The sequence below is a fragment of the Grampus griseus genome (assembly GCF_964374135.1).
Source record: "Grampus griseus genome assembly, chromosome: 3".
Lineage (NCBI taxonomy): Eukaryota > Metazoa > Chordata > Mammalia > Artiodactyla > Delphinidae > Grampus > Grampus griseus.
Window position 1 is genome coordinate 158498875 of NC_139019.1, and position 19145 is coordinate 158518019.

General features: G+C 51.7%; 1 protein-coding gene across 1 annotated transcript; it reads left to right on the forward strand.

Moving 5' to 3' along the window:
- The first annotated feature begins 4651 nt into the window (after positions 1-4651).
- TRIM7 (tripartite motif containing 7) lies at positions 4652-16202 on the forward strand. The gene is made up of 7 exons (XM_082650777.1): positions 4652-5236; positions 6125-6220; positions 10711-10941; positions 11756-11778; positions 12065-12180; positions 12696-12731; positions 14607-16202. The coding sequence occupies exons 1-7, from the start codon at positions 4730-4732 to the stop codon at positions 15116-15118; spliced, it is 1521 nt and encodes a 506-aa protein (XP_082506903.1). The 5' UTR covers positions 4652-4729; the 3' UTR covers positions 15119-16202.
- The last annotated feature ends 2943 nt before the right edge of the window (positions 16203-19145 follow it).

Sequence of the window (19145 nt, forward strand, 5' to 3'; positions counted from 1 at the left end):
TATTCATGACTGGTGGGAGGTAAGATCACCCTGTAGGACCCATAGCCTGGTGATTTGTCTATTTTACATTACAACTTCATGTATACCTTGACCCAGGAATCTTACTTCTTGGGAATTTGCCTTACAGATATAAGTTCAAAAGTGCAAAATGACAACCCTACATGCTTATTAACTGCAGCATTGATTGTAATAGCAAGAGATTGGAAACTATGAATATCCATCAGTAGGTGATCTGTTAAACTAGGGTTCATCTACAGTGGAGTATTATGCAGCTGCAAAAAAAGACTGAGGAAAATTTCTATGTCTTGAGATGGAAAGATCATCAAAATATAACAGAGCTGTAATTATATTTTTGTGTAAAATAGGGGAAAACAAAAATATATTTGCATTAAAAAACTCTGGAAGAATATGTACATAGATACAAAACTTGTTACCTAGGAAGGGAGGATGGAAGTTAGATTCTTTTCACTGAATATTTTTATAGATGGTTCAATTTTTGAACAGTACAGTTTATTACCTACTCAAAAGATGTTTTAAAAACTCATTTTGTGGTGCAGCCTCTGTGGAAAATGGTATAGCAATTCCACAAAAAATTAAACAGGGAAATACCATATATCAGCAAATCCACTTCTAGATATATACCCAAAAGAGGTGAAAGCAGGAACTCGAACATGTGTACTAGTAGGACACCCATGTTCATAGCAGCATTATCCACAATCGCCGAAAGGTGGAAGGGACCCAAGTGTCTATCGAGAGATAAATGGATAAACAAAATGTGGTATATACATACAATCGAATATTATGTAGCCTTAAAAGGAAGGAATTCGGACACATGCTACAACGTGGAAGAACCTTGAAGACATTATGCTGAGTGAAATAAGCCAGTCACAAAAGGACAAATATTGTATGGTTCATCTTATATGAGGTCCCTAGAGTAGTCAAATTCATAGAGACAGAGAGTAGAATGGTGGTTGCCAGGGGCTGGGAGAAAGATAGTTAGGGAGTTAATGTTCACTGGGTACAGAGTTGCAGCTGGGGAATATGAAAAAGTTCTGGAGATGGATGGTGGTGATGGTTGCCCAACAATGTGAATGTGTTTAAAGCCACAGAGCTGTGAACTTTAAAATGGTGAAAATGAACAAGGTCCTACTGTATAGCACAGGGAACTATATTCAATATCTTGTAATAAACCATAATGGAAAAGAATCTGAAAAACAATCTATATATATTATCTTTGCTGTACACCAGAAGCTAACACAACATTGTATATCAACTATACTTCAATTTTTTTAAATGGTGAAAGTGGTACATTTTATTATGCATGTCTTAAAAAAAATTAAAAAAAAATTTTTTTTAACCCCCCAAAATTTTTAAAAACCCACTTTGTTAGTAAGTAAAGGATAGATTAATCAGTGAACCGGAGAGTGACAACAAAACGGCCTAGTGAATATCACACACAGGGAATTTCCCGTACAGGATTTCTTTATTTCTTCCGAAAGCGGGTCAGGCAAGGAAGTGCTTCGTGTGACCAAAACACACAATTCGCCCAACGTGGGGCTCGAACCCACGACCCTGAGATTAAGAGTCTCATGCTCTACCGACTGAGCTAGCCGGGCGTGTGCGTCACTTTTTTCAATAATTCTTACTTCAAGGTAGGATTCGGGCTGTATCTAGCTCCAGGTTTGAAGTTAGTTGGGACAAGATCTGGCCACTAAAGACAAGATTCTTAGCAGCCCAGGAAACTCAAAATCTACCGATCGTGCTTGACTGACCGTCCCTCCCACTTTCGTCCGTTTTCTTCTTGCCCTTTTCCGCCAGGGACCTTGCCCTTTTCCATCCCTGGAAAACGTACGGCTCAGCGCAGGGAAAAACTGCTCACGCTGACGCCATCGATGAGCTCACCCTGTGATTTCTCAGTCCGAAGTTTAAAGGTAGAGCCGCGGGGTTGGGCTTGTAGTGGGTGAGGGCCGCCGGCTCCTCCAACCTGCGCAAACTCCACTCTTTAGGAATTTTCCTAGTGTTCTGCGTTTCGAAACTTGGAAGGAGAGGAAGCAAAACGGTCACGCATACCTGCGCTGGAGATGCCGGGGATCGAACCCGGGGCCTCATACATGCAAAGCATGCGCTCTACCACTGAGCTACATCCCCACTCTCGGATAGCGCATTTTCCATGTTCCCTTAGTCCTTTATTGGCGAAAGGCAAGGGTGAATGAATAGCATCGCCAGTCGCGACAACCCAAACGCAGCAAAGCTCAGCGGCCAGCGCCGGGAGCTGTTCCAGGGTCCTCTACTGATTCTAGGCGAGCGGACCACTACCGAGGGTCGCCCGGGGGGAGCACAGGACTGGGATAAACCCTTGGAGGCAGCGGGGAAAAAGAAGGGAAAGTCATCCGGCACGATACCCAAAATGAACTGTGAGCCGAAAAAAGGAAAGTTAAGACTGGGTGCAGGATGTTACTTTTGTTAAACAAAAAGAGGGGGGAGTGTAGCAAAATATGTAATATTTGTATAAAGTAATTCAGAATTGCAAAGTTGATTGCTTGGGATTGTAAGGGAACTGGGACGTAGGTGATAGGCAGATTTTTCACTGTTAACCGCTCTGTATATCTGAATTTTGAGCCACATTTAAATCAATTCAATCCAAGAAAAGTTTACCGAGCTCTACTGTGTACCAAGAACTGCTCTAGAAAACTGGAGGTTCAACTGTGAACAAAACTGACATAGTCCATTACATCTATCAGCTCCTATTCCAGAGGAGGTAGAGTGCTAGAGAGAAAACAGAGCCGGCGTTGAGGGAGAGAATATAGTAATGTGTGATTTTGAGAAGGTGACTTTTGAAAAAAGGCTTGAAGGAGATGGGACCTGAGCCATGCAGGTATCTGAGGAAAGAGAGGTCCAAGTAAAGGTTAACAGCCAGTTTAAAGGCCCTGAAGTAGGATCTTTCTGACTTGTTATTGCAGGAATAGTAAGGAGGTCCATGTGGCAGGGGAGAGTGATAGGAGATGAGGGTGGAGAGGTTGTGTGCAGGGGATAGAGAGGAAGAATGGGTAAGGCCTTTAGACGATTGTGAAGACTTTGACTTTTACTCTGAGAGAGATGGGAGCCACAAGAGGATTTCAGCAAAGGAGAGCCCCTATCTGATTTAACATTTTAACAGGATTGTTCTCACAGCTGGTTGGAGAAGACAGGGCAGGAGTGGGGCAGAAGGGGAGAAAACTGTTGTGATCATCAAATTATAGGAGATGATGCGGTGGAGGGGGTGAGAGAGTGAGGAGATGCTGAGGACTGTGAGTGGGGCCTTCTCATTTCCCTTGTCTGTCAGAGGACTCACCCCTTTGGGCCTGAGCACCTGGAGGGGTAGAGTTGTTAACTGGGATGGGGTGGGGAAGGCTGTGGGCGGAGCAGGTGGAGGGGCAGAGCAGAAGTGCATTGTGGAAACGGTGAGTGTGTGCCTCCCCCTTAGAATGCTGCATGTGGAGATGCTGCCCAGTGAGTTGGATGTGGGAGCCAGGCATCCTAGGAAGAGCTGGGCTGGGGCTTTGTACTGTGGAGCAGGGAGAAGGTCTTTTAAGCAAGAAAGTGGAAGAGATCACAAGGAAGTGAGTATAGACAGAAGTCCAAGGGTTGAGCAAGGGCAGGGAGAGGAGGAGGAAACCACCGCGGTGGCCAAGAAGTGGGTAGGAGGCCATGGAGGTGGGAGGAGAGTCAGGGAGTACAGCATCCCAGAAGGCGCTGAGAAAGGGTGTCCGGAAGGGGGAAGCATCAGAGGAGAGGGGAGGTAAGGCCTGAGAAGGGGCCTGCTTTCACCTTTGGGTTAGGATCGCTGTGGTCACTGGTGACCTTGACAGGAGCAGTTTCTGAGGAGGTTGGGGAAGAAAATCTGCCCCAAGTGCCCTCCAGAGGGAGTGAGGTGAGAGAGGGTGTGAGCAAATACAATGGCAGTTCTGGGCGGTGGGTAGGGGGACTGTAGAAACGAGCTAGAGAAACAAAGGATTGGGTTTTGGAGGGGTATAACACCGAATAAAGTGGGGGAATTGACTGTAACTGTATTACTTGCTTAAAAAAACAAAACAAAAATAAAGAATAAACGGGGAGGCGGGGGGACACAATCGCGGGAGAGGTAGCTACAAAAGTGGATACAAGGCCACGCTTGGGGGTCGGGGACAAGAGTCAGGTTCCAGACTCTAAATTTAGCTCAGCACAGGGCCGGACAAACCTGAGCTCCGGGAACCTGACACTGGTCCGGCGCCAGGCCCTCGGGCTGTGCTGGCTGGGCCTCGGGCGGCAACTGGGAGTGGCGCCCAGATGGGCGTGTGCTTCCACCTGTCCCGGCCCGTTTCCCAAGGCTGACTGGGTCAGGCTGGGGCGGCCTAGACAGGCTCGCGTTAGGGCTGAGAGAAGGGAGAGACGGAGAGAGGGCGCCTCGGGACCCAGGAGGCCGCGGGCCAAGGCGGGATATTGAGCGGCCCAGAACTGGAGCGCAGAGCACTGGCCTGCGCTGAGATCCCCTCGCCCTGTGCTGCCCGGTCAGCTATCAAAGCGCACCCTCCCCTCACGTTTCCCATCCTGGCGCACCCTCAGCTCAAGTCTCTGCCAGCAGGCGTCAGCCCCGCCCTTCTTCTTCCCGTGGGCGCTCGGAGGCCCGCCCCGGCCGCTACGCTGGGAGCGGCGTACCGTAGGGTAGATATCCTCTCCCGCGCCGCCCGACTTGGGTGAGCTGAGGGTGCGCATGGCGGCGGTGGGGCCGCGGACTGGCCCGGGCGCTGGGGCCGAGGCGCTGGCGCTGGCGGTAGAGCTGCAGGGCGAGGTGACCTGCTCCATCTGCCTGGAGCTCTTCCGGGAGCCGGTGTCCGTCGACTGCGGCCACAGCTTCTGCCGCGCCTGTATCGCGCGCTGCTGGGAGCGCTCGGGCGCCGGGGCCACCGCCGCGTCCCACAAGTTTTCCTGCTCGCTGCCCTGCCCGCAGTGCCGCGAGCCCGCGCGCCCGGGCCAGCTGCGGCCCAACCGGCAGCTGGCCGCGGTGGCCACGCTGCTGCGGCGCTTCAGCCTGCCAGCGGGCGCGCAGGGGGAACGCGGGCCTCCGGAGGCGGGGGCGGCCGGGTGCGCGCAGCACCGCGAACCGCTCAAGCTCTACTGTCAGGACGATGGACGTGCCATTTGCGTGGTGTGCGACCGCGCCCGCGAGCACCGCGCTCACGCCGTGTTACCCCTGGACGAGGCGGTGCAGGAGGCCAAGGTGAGCGCCGTCCCCACCCCTACGCGTCCCCGGGACCCCCAGTCCCCGTTCTGCGTTCCCGCGCAGGCAGGAAGGCCCAGGTGAGCCCCTGCTTCTTTTCCCTTGTCCCATGCTGCGCAGCATTGGCTTCGGGACTGAGCGCGGCTCTCCCTCTGTCACCCCCGACACCACCAATACCACCTTCCCAAACCCCTCGCGTTTCCCTTTGGGCCCCTACTGGGCCGCCTGCGTGATGCCCCACAGATTTGGAGATTTTCTTTCTGTCGGTACCTGGCTTTGAGCGGTTTCTCCGTCACACCCACACATTCGCTACCCCCACTCTCAGCCCTTTCCCTGGACATAGCTCTGTTCGGTGTTCTCACCTTCTGTGGCCGAGCGGGACGACCTTCCCAGGAGGTCGGGGTAAGGGGGTGGGTGGCTCCAGGGCTGAGTAGAGAGCCAAGAGCCATCTGGGATTCTGGCACCTCCCATTCCTGCCAACTTGCTAGGGTGTGCGCGGACGCCTTTGGCACAGTTCCCGGTCTTTCTTTGCTCTTACCCTGCTCCAGCTCTCCCACCCAGAGGGCTTTCTGATGGTGGTGAGGAGAGCAGAAGAGAGGACTAGGCAGGTTGGGCTGCTGGCGGGCTTCATGTCAGCCTGGATGGTGCACAGATGGTCTTGAGGACGGGAGACCCTGAGGCCTTTGGAGTCACCCAGCAGCTGTCCTGTACCCTTACGTGCAGCCTGTGCAGGCTGTAGCCATCCCGACGTCCAGAGGTGGCTTCAACCCTGCCGCCTCTTCCTCAATGAACAGGGCCTTCCCTTTCTCCTGGGTGGCTTCAGGAAGGCACAAGTGGGAGTTGCCAGAATCCTCTCCCCACAGTGTCCTCCTTCTCACTCTTCCGCAGGAGCTCCTGGAGTCCAGGCTGCAGGTCTTGAAGAAGGATCTGGAGGACTATGAGGCATTTCGTTCCACCGAAGAGAAGGAGAGCAAGGAGCTCCTGGTGAGCATGGCAACCCCCAGGGTGGCTCCCCTGGGTGACAGCAGAGGGCCACCCACCACTCTGGCTAGGTGTGTGTGGCTTTGGAGTGTGTGCCTGGGGAAGAGCCGAGGTGGAGTTTAGAAATACAATGAGGTGCATATTATATAGGGTGACCGTGTAATTTATTAAATAACCAGAGCTTTTGAGAGTGAAAGGGAGGGCTAAAATAATTATTTTAGAACAGCTGGCTTGAAGTGGAACTGTCCAGGTGAATCAGGATGTATAGTCCCCCTAATATTACATAACACCCCAGTTAGGGTCTGTGGAGCATCTTGTAATGGAACACATGAATATTTCTATAGAGAAACATATGAATATTCGTACTAAGTGGGAGCCTTCTGTCAGTCTATGGCGTACTTTACCACCAAAGGAGTTATGAAAAAAACTTTAATTTTTAGAGTTTTTTCGATTTTGAAATCGAGGCTAGGGGAGCGGGGTTGGGGGGATGGGGGAGGGGATGGCAGAGCTGCTCCCCACCCAGCAGAGGGCAGGAGGTTCCGGGACTTGGGTTTTCAGCAGCCGATTGTGCTAGCACCCCACTGCCCAGCGCTTGGGGTGGTATTTTGTCTTCCTTGAAGTGGAACAGGAAAGTGAAATGGGGTTCATTTTGGTTAAGGTGGGCAAATGTGGGTCACTGTCACTTTCTATCTCGAAAATTCAGTTCCTAGCTCAAAAACTAGGGGTTAAGAGAATGAAAGGATCCACTAAGCCCTGTTAGGGCAGGGCTCTTAAGTCCTAGAGTTGGAAAATGGAGGGAGAGCAACCTGAGAGCTGCACCCCCCCTTAAGGGAAGGAGGTGTGGGGTGAAGGGGAGGACCCTGTGTACAGGTGCCCCAGGGTCCTTTCCTGACCCTGAACTGCATCTGGTACACCTGCATCCCATGCACATCTCAGGCATTCTCTTCTGAACATTCACTTCCCTCCACAAGGAAGGGCTCACCCCTCACCTCTCCAGATCTCCACCCTGCTCTGCTGGAAAAAAAGAGTAAGCATGTGGGGCTTCCCTGGTGGCGCAGTGGTTGAGAGTCCACCTGCTGATGCAGGGGACACGGGTTCGTGCCCCGGTCCGGGAGGATCCCACATCCCACATCCCACATGCCGCGGAGCGGCTGGGCCCGTGAGCCATGGTCGCTGAGCCTGCGCGTCCGGAGCCTGAGCTCCACAACGGGAGAGGCCACAACAGTGAGAGGCCCGCGTAACGCAAAAAAAAAAAAAGAGTAAGCATGTGGCTCTTCGGCCATTGCTGTACATCCATGATCCAGAGGGCCTTCTCCAGCTTGGGCAGCTTCATGGTCTCTGACCCCACACCCCATGACATTGCTTAGCACTTTCTACTCTGTCCTACCCCTACCCAGCCAACCCCCCTGTGGCCCACACATCCTTTATGATTACAAAATACCTGCTTAATGAGACAACCATTGCTGCTATGAGAACAAGGAGAAGGAATATTTTTATTTGAAAATGCTCTTACCATTTAGAGGAGTAGTTCTCAACTGGTGGCAATTTTGGGCCCCAGGGGACATTTGGCAATGTCTGGAGATATTTTTGGTTGTCAGCACTGGGGCAGGGGTGCTACTGGTGTTTACCGGTAGAGGCCAGGGTACTGCTTAAACATCCTGCAATGCATAGGACAGCCCTCCACCACAAATAATTATCTTGCCCCAAATGTCAATAGCGCCGAGGTTGGAAACCCCGATTTAGAGTGCTTTGGTAAATATTGTCCCACTTGTGTTACTTCCTTGGGAGACCGTATGCTATAATTGCAAGAAGCTTGGACTCTGGGGTCAGACTCCCTGGATTAGAATCCTGACTTCCCACTTCCTGGTAATGCACCTCTCTGTCTTGGTCTTCTCATTTGTAAATCAGGATGAGAGTGTACCCACGTCACTGGGTGGTTGTCAGCACTGAGGGAGTTAACGCCTGTAAAGTTCCCTTTGCTGTTGCTGCTTGCTTGCCCAAATCCTGAAGACTGGGGAGCAGCGAACTGAACCCAGGTCTCCTAACTTCAGAACCCACTTATAGTCTCCTCTTCCAGCCACCCCCTCCCCCGCTAGAGTTTTCAGGGAAGAGGAACTTTGACATTTGCGCTTGTCCTGGAGGGATGGAATCCTTCTCACTGGCCACGAGAGGCCTCGCTTGTTATATCATGCAGAGTCCCTCCCAGGTGTTCACGTAAAGACTCAAGAGGGTCAGGAGCGAGAGTCTGTGTCTGAAATCACAGGGGTGAAAATCCTGTGGACAGTGGTCATGGAAAGAATAGGATAGAAAGCTTGCACACAGCAGACTCTTACTTAGGTCGTTGTGGGTGTGCTGTTACCTCTGATCACTGGCATTGATTTTCCTTCCTTCTTTCTACTTTCCTGCATTTCCAGGTTTTATATTATGAACTTGTGTTGCTTTTACGATTGCTAAACAGAAAAGGTGCCCTTTAAAATGAAGTAAAGTGAAGAGTGAAAGTTGGAGGGGTGACAAATGTTAAAGTACAAAATTCAAATGAGTAAAACTTAAAGATCTTATTGGCTTTATTGGCTTTATTGGCTTTATTCAGTGGTTCATAAATCAGCCAACATCCCATCTTGCAGAAAGAAAGAAGTTCTGAAGAGCTATACAAGGCGAGAGACTTTACAGGCAGAGGAAGCAGGAACAAGGAAGTTGTACTAGGCAAAAAAGTGGGTTGGCCACAGAGGCTCATGAGTAGAAGAGTTGTTTTGACGGTTAAGAAGGCTTTTCATTGGCCCAACAGCACGGGCTCCCACTCACCAAGAATGATCTAGCAGCTGCTGCTGCTGCCCAATGTTCAGCCTGGCAGCAGCAGAACCACTGCAGAGGCCTCATATAACATCACCCTTGAAGGAAACCAGTTACTTGGTAGCAGATGGATTGCACTGGACCTCTTCCACCCTGGAAGGGACAGCATTTTATCTTGGCTGGAACTGACACATTTCTGAGTAAGAGTTGTCTTTTCTGCCTGCAGAGCCCAAGCCAGCACTACCAAGGACTTCTAGACTGATTCATCAATATGATTTATGATCCCAAAGTAGTTTGGGTGTCTGATTAGAGAGGGAATTTAAACATAAGAAGTGCTGTGAAGGTAGAAGTATTTTAAATTTATTTCCAATCTTGCAGTTTTGATATCCTGTTAGTACATGTTTTTTTTTGTTTGTTTGTTTGTTTGTTTGTTTTTTGGCGGTACGCGGGCCTCTCACTGTTGTGGCCTCTCCCGTTGCGGAGCACAGGCTCCGGACGCGCAGGCTCAGCGGCCATGGCTCACGGGCCCAGCCGCTCTGCGGCATGTGGGATCTTCCTGAACCGGGGCACGAACCCGTGTCCCCTGCATCGGCAGGCGGACTCAACCACTGCGCCACCAGGGAAGCCCAGTACATGTTTTTAATGCTGTGAATGTGCTTCTTTAAATGTGAGACCTGCCATCATCTCTCCATTAGATACTTGCGTCACCCTTGCAGCCTAACAACGAATTAGGGTACTTTGTTGGCCTGCTTGTCTGATAGCCAGTGACATCAATGATTTACTTTAAGTTTCTATGTCTTAAAATGAGTTTCCATCAGCAGCCCCCACTCCACCCCCCTACTTCCACAAAGCCACACCTTAAAGTTGCCTTATAAATCATATATTAAATCATCGCTGAAAATGTTGAACTAAACCGAAGTGAGAAGAGTTATACGGCATTATGTTTGAGATCTCAGTGTGTGCTATCAAAGATGTTTTCCAACTCTACAATAACTTGAAACCATCACGTGTTTGGATGCTCTAATTTCAGCAGAATAAAGATCATAAATTTGGTCACACACACACAAAAGTGGGTTGGCTATTGCCAAGTTGCTTTCCCTGTAGGGGATGGCAGGGGTTTATCAGGCAGATTACTGAACAAATACTGATCAGGCCGTTCCTTATAGGCTGGTTTAAGATAACATTTGTGGGAGAGCTGAAACTGTCATTGGGTCTCGGTTTGGTGATGTGGGGCTTAACATAAGCGACTCCATTTGGGGCCTGTTGTCTTGCTTTGAACACAAAATAAATGTGTTTGGGGACCTCAGTTTAATCCTTACAGTGACGGCAGGAGGCACTATTTTATCCCTCCCACTTTTCAAATAAGGAGACTGCAGCCCTGGGGGATTCTGGGGTGAGTCTGAAGTTTCCCTAGGTTGGTGGGAGAGCCTAGGTTGGTGGGAGAACCCAGGTCTAAAGAGACACATGGGCGCAACTGTGACAGGGAAAGGGAAGGCACGTGTTGAGGCTGCTGCGTGCTCGGAATTGGGACATTTAAACTAGAGCGTGTGCACGGTGGGCATGCACGCGTGAGTCTCTGACCCCTGAGCAGTGAGGGGGATGCACCCCTGCCCTGTGGGATGGCTCAGAGGCTTCTATCCAAATGCTGTGTCTCAGATGCCCACATCCCTTTGCCCTCTTCAACTTCACCTCTTCTGGGACAGAAGCAGATGGCAGCCGAGCGAGAGAAGGTTGGGGCGGAGTTCCAGGCTCTGCGGGCCTTCCTGGTGGAACAGGAGGGTCGGCTCCTGGGCCGCCTGGAGGAGCTGTCCCGGGAGGTGACACAGAAGCAGAATGAGAACCTGGCCCGGCTTGGGGGTGAGATTGCCCAGCTCTCCAAGCTCAGCAGCGAGATCCAGGAGACAACTGGCAAGCCTGATCTTGACTTTCTCCAGGTGAGCCTGGCTTGGCCAGGGTACGAGTCCTTTATCCTAAGGCAGGAGGCATGAATTTATCCCTCCCACTTTTCAAATGAGGAAACAAGAATGGCGGCGAGAACAGAATCAGATCCTATGAGTTTAGTAGAATCACACATCTGGAGCCAAAGTGGACTAGAGAGAGGAGCGCTGATTTTCCTGGGGTTAGAGGTCTACAGGGATGTGATAAAAACTTTCTTGACCATGATCCACAATAACATCTCTTACAATGTATTCTATTATATACGTTGTGACAAAAGTCTCAGAAAATGACACTTACCCATACTACATGTGATGCACTTTGATGTTTTTTTATTCTGTCTTATTTCCTTCTAAAATAAATAGTCACAATCCACGAAATAAACTTCACAAGTCACAAATGGATCAAGAATGGTCATTTAAGTGAATTCCCTGGACTCTGTACTTCCACTGCCGGGGGCCTGGGTTCAATCCATGGTCAGGTAACTAAGATACCACAAAGCCATGAGGCCAAAACAAAACAAAGCAAAACAGGTCATTTAAAAGACACTAATCTGAGTGATGTCCAGGTGTTGCGTAAGAGCTGTCACTCGTCTTGGGCGATGTTGAAAGCAGAGGCAGCATTGGGTCCTAGCCCTTGGCTCCAGTGATGATTCTGTAATAAATGGGAGCATCGGGAAGCTCTTGCCACCTGGGGCCCATGCAGGAGGTAGGGGGTTATACACCTGCTTCTTCCCCTGGAAGGAGGGAAGGGGCCAGTTTTATTTTCTCAAAGCTGAATGCTGATTTGGTTTTCTCTCATTGTTCTTTCCAGGAATTCAAAAACACACTAAGCAGGTGAGTGGACCTAACGATACCTTGGGCCTCTCTAAGCTGGCTCTTCTTTTCCACTTAGCTTCCTGTCTTCATTCCCCACCCCTGACCTCTCACCTCCCGATGCCCCCAGTGCCTTACCTGGGTACCTTCTGAGACAAACATCTGCTGCCTGGCCATGGGTATTCAGCACAGGGTCAGGCTCTCCTTTTCACCTCTCCCCACCCAGAGGACCTCACCATCCTAAGTGTCAAGCCCAGTGGGAGTGGGACAGTGTTAGTGGGCCTTCCTCAGGGTCCTTGTCCTGCAGGTGCAGCAATGTGCCTGCCCCCAAGCCAACCACAGTCTCTTCTGAGATGAAGAATAAAGTCTGGAATGTTTCTCTCAAGACCTTTGTCTTAAAGGGGCTGCTCAAGAAGTTCAGAGGTAGGGACTTGTGTGTGGGGCTGGGCCCTGCAGTCCTGGTGGTGATGGTGTGTTTCTGGTGGTTTGGGGTCCTGAAGATGTGCCTTTCCAAAAGCTGTATGATAAAACAGGAACTAGGGTGTGTCAAGGCCAGACTGGTGCGGGGAGGCGGTGGTGGCTAATTTATTTAGAACCCCCGCCCCTACCCCAGGGCATGAAGCTTCCCCTGGGGACAGATGGAGTAGAGGGGCACTGGGGGCAGAAAGAAGGATGAAGAGGGAGAGCTCAGCTCAGAATGGCTCCAGACAAAAGAGGGGGAAGTGGGAGAGGTAGAGCTAGAATACAGCCCCCTCCCCACCCCCATGATCGGCCCAGCACTTGCCCATCAACTCTAGGGTATCTGGGGAGTGAGTGAACCCCCAGATATTTAACATTTACAGTGGGGCTGTCAGTGTCAAGAGGTGGTGTCACCGTTGTTGCCAAATAGAAATTTCCCATGTCATTCACACACAACCTGCTTTGTTTCTCCTCTTCAGAGGATCTTCGGGGAGAACTGGAGAAAGAGGAGAAAGGTATGATGGCTGTTTTAACAGTGAGTGCCCGTCATTTGGCCATGCAGAGATCCAGTGACTGTCTCTCGGGGCTCTGTGCATGGTTGGTTCCTTCTGCCTGTCCACCTCAGCAACTTTGCCATCAACTGCCCTTTCTTCCTCATCCTCACAAGTCTGATTCCTTCAGGCCACCGTGGGGCCCATAGGCCTATAAGTTGTTCCAGAGCAGGAGTGCCCTGCACCTTGAGATACTCAGATCAGGGAGTGCTTGTCGGTCACCTGGACAAGCCTCTCTTCCCTGTTCCCGCTCCCAGAGAGCTGGAGACCTCTCCTGGGGACAGGGATTGTGTGCAGGGGTCGGGGGAAGCAGGGGGAGACTGAAGACTGGAAGGGAGGTGGTGATCACTCCTGCAGGGCTCTGGGGTGAGTGGGATCTAACCCCAAGGGGAAGGGAAGTGGGGAGGGGAGGACACATATTCCTGATGCTGATGTGACTGAGCTAAATCAGATCTTACTCGGGAAGAATCTAAACCAACCGAGTCAGACTATGTCCTCCTCTGCTCAGAACCCTGCCTCTCTCACTCAGTAAGGGCTGGAGTTCCTGCAGTGCTCTTGAAGGTCCTACGGGGTCTGGAGCCTCACTGCACACTCTTCCCCTGGTTCACTCCGTGCAGCCACACACAGTCCTTGCTGCTCCTGGAAGGCACCAAGCACACAGCTGCTTAAGGGCCTTTGCACTGCACCGGCTGTGCCAGGGCCTGGAACACCCTTCCCCCAGACAGCTGCATATCTGACTTCCTATCTCCTTGATGTCTGTGCTCAAATGCACCTTTTCAGTAAGGCCTTCCCTGGCCCCTCTAGTTGAAATTACAGCCTGCTCTCCTGATCCCTCTATCATGTATTGTCTCTCCTTCTCCTCCTCACAGAAAGGAAGCTTCAGGAGGGCAGGGATACTCCACTGTGGGATTCTCAGGGCCTAGAACAGACCTGGAACATAGTAGCACTTGCAGCAAGTGTGCATATTTTAACTTTTTATTATGGAAAATTTCAAACATACACTAAAGTAGGGAGAAGAGCATGACGAGTATTATGTACTCATCATACACCTTCATCAATTATTGACTCGTGGCTAGTATTTTTCATAAACACCCCTACCCACTTCTTCCCACTGGATTATTTCGCAGCAAACCACAGATAGCTCTCATTTCCGTAAATATCTCAGTATGTTGTCTCTAAAGAGATAGACTTTAAAAAAAACATAAAACCATTAAAAAAGCAAACACAAAACCAACATCATATTAATGATTCTTTCCAGTATCTAGTGTCCGAAATCCCCCACTTGTCTTTTTTCTTAATTTTATTTTTTCAATTGAAGTATAATTCATTTACAATGTTTTGCCAATCTCTGCTGTACAGCCCCAATTTTCTTTTTTTTCTCTTTTGCGCTGCCTTGGGTCTTCATTGCTGCACGCGGGCTTTTCTCTAGTTGTGTGCGCGGGGTCTACCCGATGCGGTGCACGGGCTTCTCATTGTGGTGGCTTCGCGGGCTTCAGAAATTGTGGCTTGCGGGCTCTAGAGCGCAGGCTCAGTCGTTGTGGCGCAGGGGTTTACTTGCTCCACCTGTGGGATCTTCCGGACCCAGGGCTCGAACCTGTGTAGCCTGCAGTGGTAGGCAGAGTCTTAACCACTGCGCCAGTAGGGAAGGCCACCCCACGGTCTTTTAAATTGGATTTGTCAATCTGTTTGAATTGAGATCCAAATCAGGTCCATAAATTGCCTTTCTGTGATTTCAACACCTACTTAATGAGGGGGCGGTGGGAGTGGGGCGATGGGAGCTGTGCAAGGACACTGCATGGGACTTCTCTCCCTGTCTTCCCCCCTCCCCATACCCCGCAGTGGAGCTGACCTTGGACCCCGACACGGCCAACCCCCGCCTCATCCTCTCTCTGGATCTTAAGAGCGTGCGCCTTGGACAGCGGGCCCAGGACCTGCCCAGCCACCCGCGCCGCTTCGACACCAACATGCGAGTTCTGGCATCCTGCGGTTTCTCCTCCGGGAGGCACCACTGGGAGGTGGAAGTGGGCTCCAAGGACGGCTGGGCCTTCGGCGTGGCACGTGAGAGCGTGCGCCGCAAGGGCCTCACGCCCTTCACCCCCGAAGAGGGCGTCTGGGCGCTGCAGCTCAACAGCGGGCAGTACTGGGCGGTGACCAGCCCTGAAAGAACGCCCCTCAGCTGTGGGCACCTGTCCCGCGTGCGGGTCGCCCTGGACCTGGAGGTGGGGGCCGTGTCCTTCTATGCTGCGGAGGACATGCACCACATCTACACCTTCCGTGTCAACTTCCAAGAGCGCGTGTTCCCCCTTTTCTCTGTCTGCTCCACTGGTACCTACTTGCGAATCTGGCCTTGAGGGGCATTGCCCGGCCTCCCTGAGGGGGTCAGTCGGTCATGGGAAAGCATGTTGCCCTCGGATGGGGCCTCCTGGTCACTCTGGGTATGCTCTCCAGATTCTTGTCCCAGGCTGCCTTAGAGGGGCTTCTGCAGACTACAGCATCAAAGACATGAGAATGGGCTGTTGGGGAAAAGGGCTCTGAGGTCAGTTGAGCAGGGGAAGAGATGCTTTGGACCCTCCTGGCATGTCTCCTGCCTGTTGTCCACGTGTGGATTTGGCCTGAGCTGTGAGGAGGTGGATGAGGACAGGAGCCCAGCTCCACCAGAGGTGCTTCCTATCACTGCCCCAACTCAGCAGGGCTTCTGGTTCCGTGGAACAAAACCAAGCTCTGGTCCTTTGCCATCCTCAGTTGCAAGGGGGGCAGGTTCCTGCCAGGCCAATCAGGATCATGATCCCTTCTGCTCTGCCTTCCTGTCAGCTGCCAGCTCTGCCTTCAGAGACCTGAATCTAGCTGGCCTGACGAAGTTGTCTACTCAGGGAGGATCACTGTACTTCCAGCTCAGTGGAGAGTTTGGGCCGGAACTGGCAGGAGACCCTTGAGGGTCTTGTACATGAGGGCAAAGCCCAGGGTAACAGCATATAGGCATAGCTGCCGTCCAGTGTGGCTTAGCCTGATGACAGAGTGTATGTACAACACATCCTTGGCCACAGTGACTGCTCCGTGTACTCAAGTTTGCCTAAACCCTTTGCAAGTGCCAAAGTACTGTCTCCCTTGGGTAAGGAGACCAAAGATTCTGGAATTTTGAAACTCAAGGCGGCACGTATAATTTTACAGAAGCAACTAACACCAGCATGGAAATGCACAGAGCACAGGCATGCCCCTGACAGACACTTCCTGGAGCTTCCCAAATGTATGCCAGCAGCAGAAGACCCTGGTGCCACGGCCTGCTCAGCCCGTACCCTGGAGGGTGTTATTCCCTTGCCTAATGGTTCCCCAGCTTCTGCATGGCTGGGCTTCTGGGAGAGTGGAGGTAGGCTGTTCCCTGCTTAGTGTGCTCCAGGAAAGGGGCATGGGGAGATGGAAATACAGACTGTGAGCTCATTTCTAGGGTGTCTTGGCTCATTCTTAACTCCCCCAGTCTGAATGCAAGATCACAGTTACGAGCAAAGGTTTCTGCCAGACTAGGTGAGCATGTGTGTTCATCTGTGTGAGGAACGTTTGCATGTGTGTTTAGATCTCAGATCTCAGGAGCGGGGGGCGGGGCCACGTGGATTTTGGAGAGGGCGTTTGTGAGCATGCGTATAGGGTTTAGGTGCAAACAGACATAGGTCAGTATGGTCACACCCTATTTTTGATTTGTAGTTGTAAAATATTAGCCACCCCATATTTAGGTGAAAGCCAAAGGTTTCCTTCCCCCACTACCTAGCTACCCAGCTAGATGAAATCCAGTCTCAGACCTAATTCTGTCCCGCACACATTGTTTATAGATAGACGTGTTGGCATGCAGGGGCAGTGACCATCAAACAGTCTGATCTGCAAGCATCTTGGAGTTTCCATGCTCTCTGTCCCTGAGATACTTCAAGCACACTTTGCATACAAGGGACGGTAAGAGAGATGTTCTTGTCGGGGCAGGCATGACACTTTTCTAGAGGCAATCTAGAGATATAGCACTAGGCAGTCAGAATCCAGTGTCCTGTGGGCTGGGGACAGGACCATTGAAGAGTCCAGCCTATAGCAGCATCCCAGAGGGTGAACCCTGTGTGGTGTTCATACATGGAGAGTGGCTCGAGAACACTGTAGCCAATCAGTGTATTTGAATACCACTGATTTCCACAAGGAAAATCCATTTCTAACATTCACTTATTAATTAAATTGCCTAATGCTATCATCAAGCCTTAATGTTATCCAGGCTTGTATGGCTTTTGGATTGAGTAGCACAATTACCCTTTATATCATCTAACAACTGTGCTGAAGTATTGCAACACATTACAGGTCACGGAAGGTAGGGTGACTAGGTTCAGGTCTGGGCACTGCAGAGGTGGCTGTGTTTATATTTTCAGCTTTTGTGTTTATGAATGTGATTGTGTGTATCAGAGTTTGCAGAATAACAATGTAGATATATACATATTCGAAGAGATGTAACAACAGTTACATAACAATTACACGTGGACAGTACGACAGATGTTCTCTCTTGGTCACTAGGGTGGTGCAGTGACTTAGGATGTCACAAGGCTGGTTTGAGAGTATGCCTGTGTGTGTGCATTTTCCTCTCCCATCCTTTGACCATCATAAGATCTCTGAGATGTCTGGGCCTCTGAGAGCAATGACTGGCCTAACTTGGGTTCCTTCTGACTCCATCCATTCATTGGTCCTAGATCCTTGTGAGCTGCTGAGACGTGAAAACCCACATCCTTGAAACCAGACCCTCACACCACTCCTCAGCATCCAGACAAGAGGGCACCTAGGGGCCTTCCTCTGGCCTGGCCACCCAGTGACCTAAGTCATCTGGCCTTGCAGGGACCAAAGGGTGGGCTGGGCCATCAGACCAAGTTCCACCAACTACAGCCACAGTTTCTGACCATTTCTGGGCTAGGGCTCTTGTCCCTCACCTGGGCTCTCAATCACTTCCCTTTGTCCCGTGGGCGCTTTGGGGGGCCCCGATGGAACCAGCTCCCCCAAAATTCAAGACGGGCCCCTAAGGATTTCCTTTTCCTAATTTGCCTTAAGTTGCGGTAGGGGCTAGGGACCTCCTGTCCCGTTCTAGTCCTTCACACATCGACCTTTTGATTTTCCCACCTTTCTCTACCAATCTTTCCCTCCTGATCACCCACCCAGACCAGACCTGGATTCCTCTCAGGACAGGCATACTGACACCCTTTCTCTAGCCCTCCTCTCAGAGCCCCGACCTCGGACCCCTACTGTCATAGGACCTCTATCCTCAACAAGTTTTCGCCCCAGACCCCAAAGCCGGGCGGAAGACCCCAGGCCCTCCTCGTATTCAGCCCATTGGTGGCCCCGCCCTCACCAGATCTCTCACAGCTTCCGCTCCCCAGCGGGCGCAACTCTCTTCCTCTGTCCTCTGGGCTCTCTCCCAGGATTTGCAGCTCGACCCGCGACACTGACACTGACGCCGCAGCTGAGGGGGCGGCAGCCGGACGGGGCGCTCACTGGCCGAGGGACGTGGGCCCCGCCTGCATGTTGGTGTCTGCGGCTGCGCGGTGACCAGTGTCTGCGGCTGCGCGGTGACCAAAGCGGTGTCAAGTACTCGTGCGCAGAAAAGCGACTCGCAGTTGGCTCCATAGCTCAGGGGTTAGAGCACTGGTCTTGTAAACCAGGGGTCGCGAGTTCAAATCTCGCTGGGGCCTACTTCGATATTTTTCCATCCCTCTCTTCTGAGGACCTGAAAATGCACACCCCAACACGAATTTCCGCCATTATGTGTTTTTGCCTCTCAAGTGCCCCTTAAATGCTTGCCACCCTTCGGTCCCTCCCTCCCGTCGACTCTCGCGAAGATCCAGACTCACTGCGTCCCTGGCTTTGAGATCACAGGTTCTGCTGGCCCCGCGCGCCTTCTCCCCCGCGACCCCTCTCTCGCTTCCTTATGCGCGCCCTCTCCGCGAGTTCACGGCGGGTCTTTCCGTTCCCCTCCTGTCGCTCCACTCGGCCAGGGGCTTGCCCTGGTCTCTAATGCTTTCTGCGTTGCTTGGGGGATCACCTGTGAAAGCCCTCCCGCCCCTGCCCCCTGGGAATCTACTATTTTAGTCGAGAGTGGAGCGATGTTTAAGACCCCGCGTAGCTTGCCATTGGTCCCCGCAGGGGCTTCTTTAATGAGGTGGCCTTCCGGTAGGGCAGTCACATAGGGGTTGAAGAATCCCGGGAGTCCGGGACGCGCAAGTGCCTCAGCGTGCCCGTGTGGGGCGAGTCCCTTCGGGTCTTGATGGAAAGCCTGCCTTGTTGGATGGGAGCTGGTTTGTGTGAGGGAGGGAAGTGTGTGCCTCCTCTGCCACCCCCCCGACCCACCTCATTCACCCCTCCTGGGCGTCT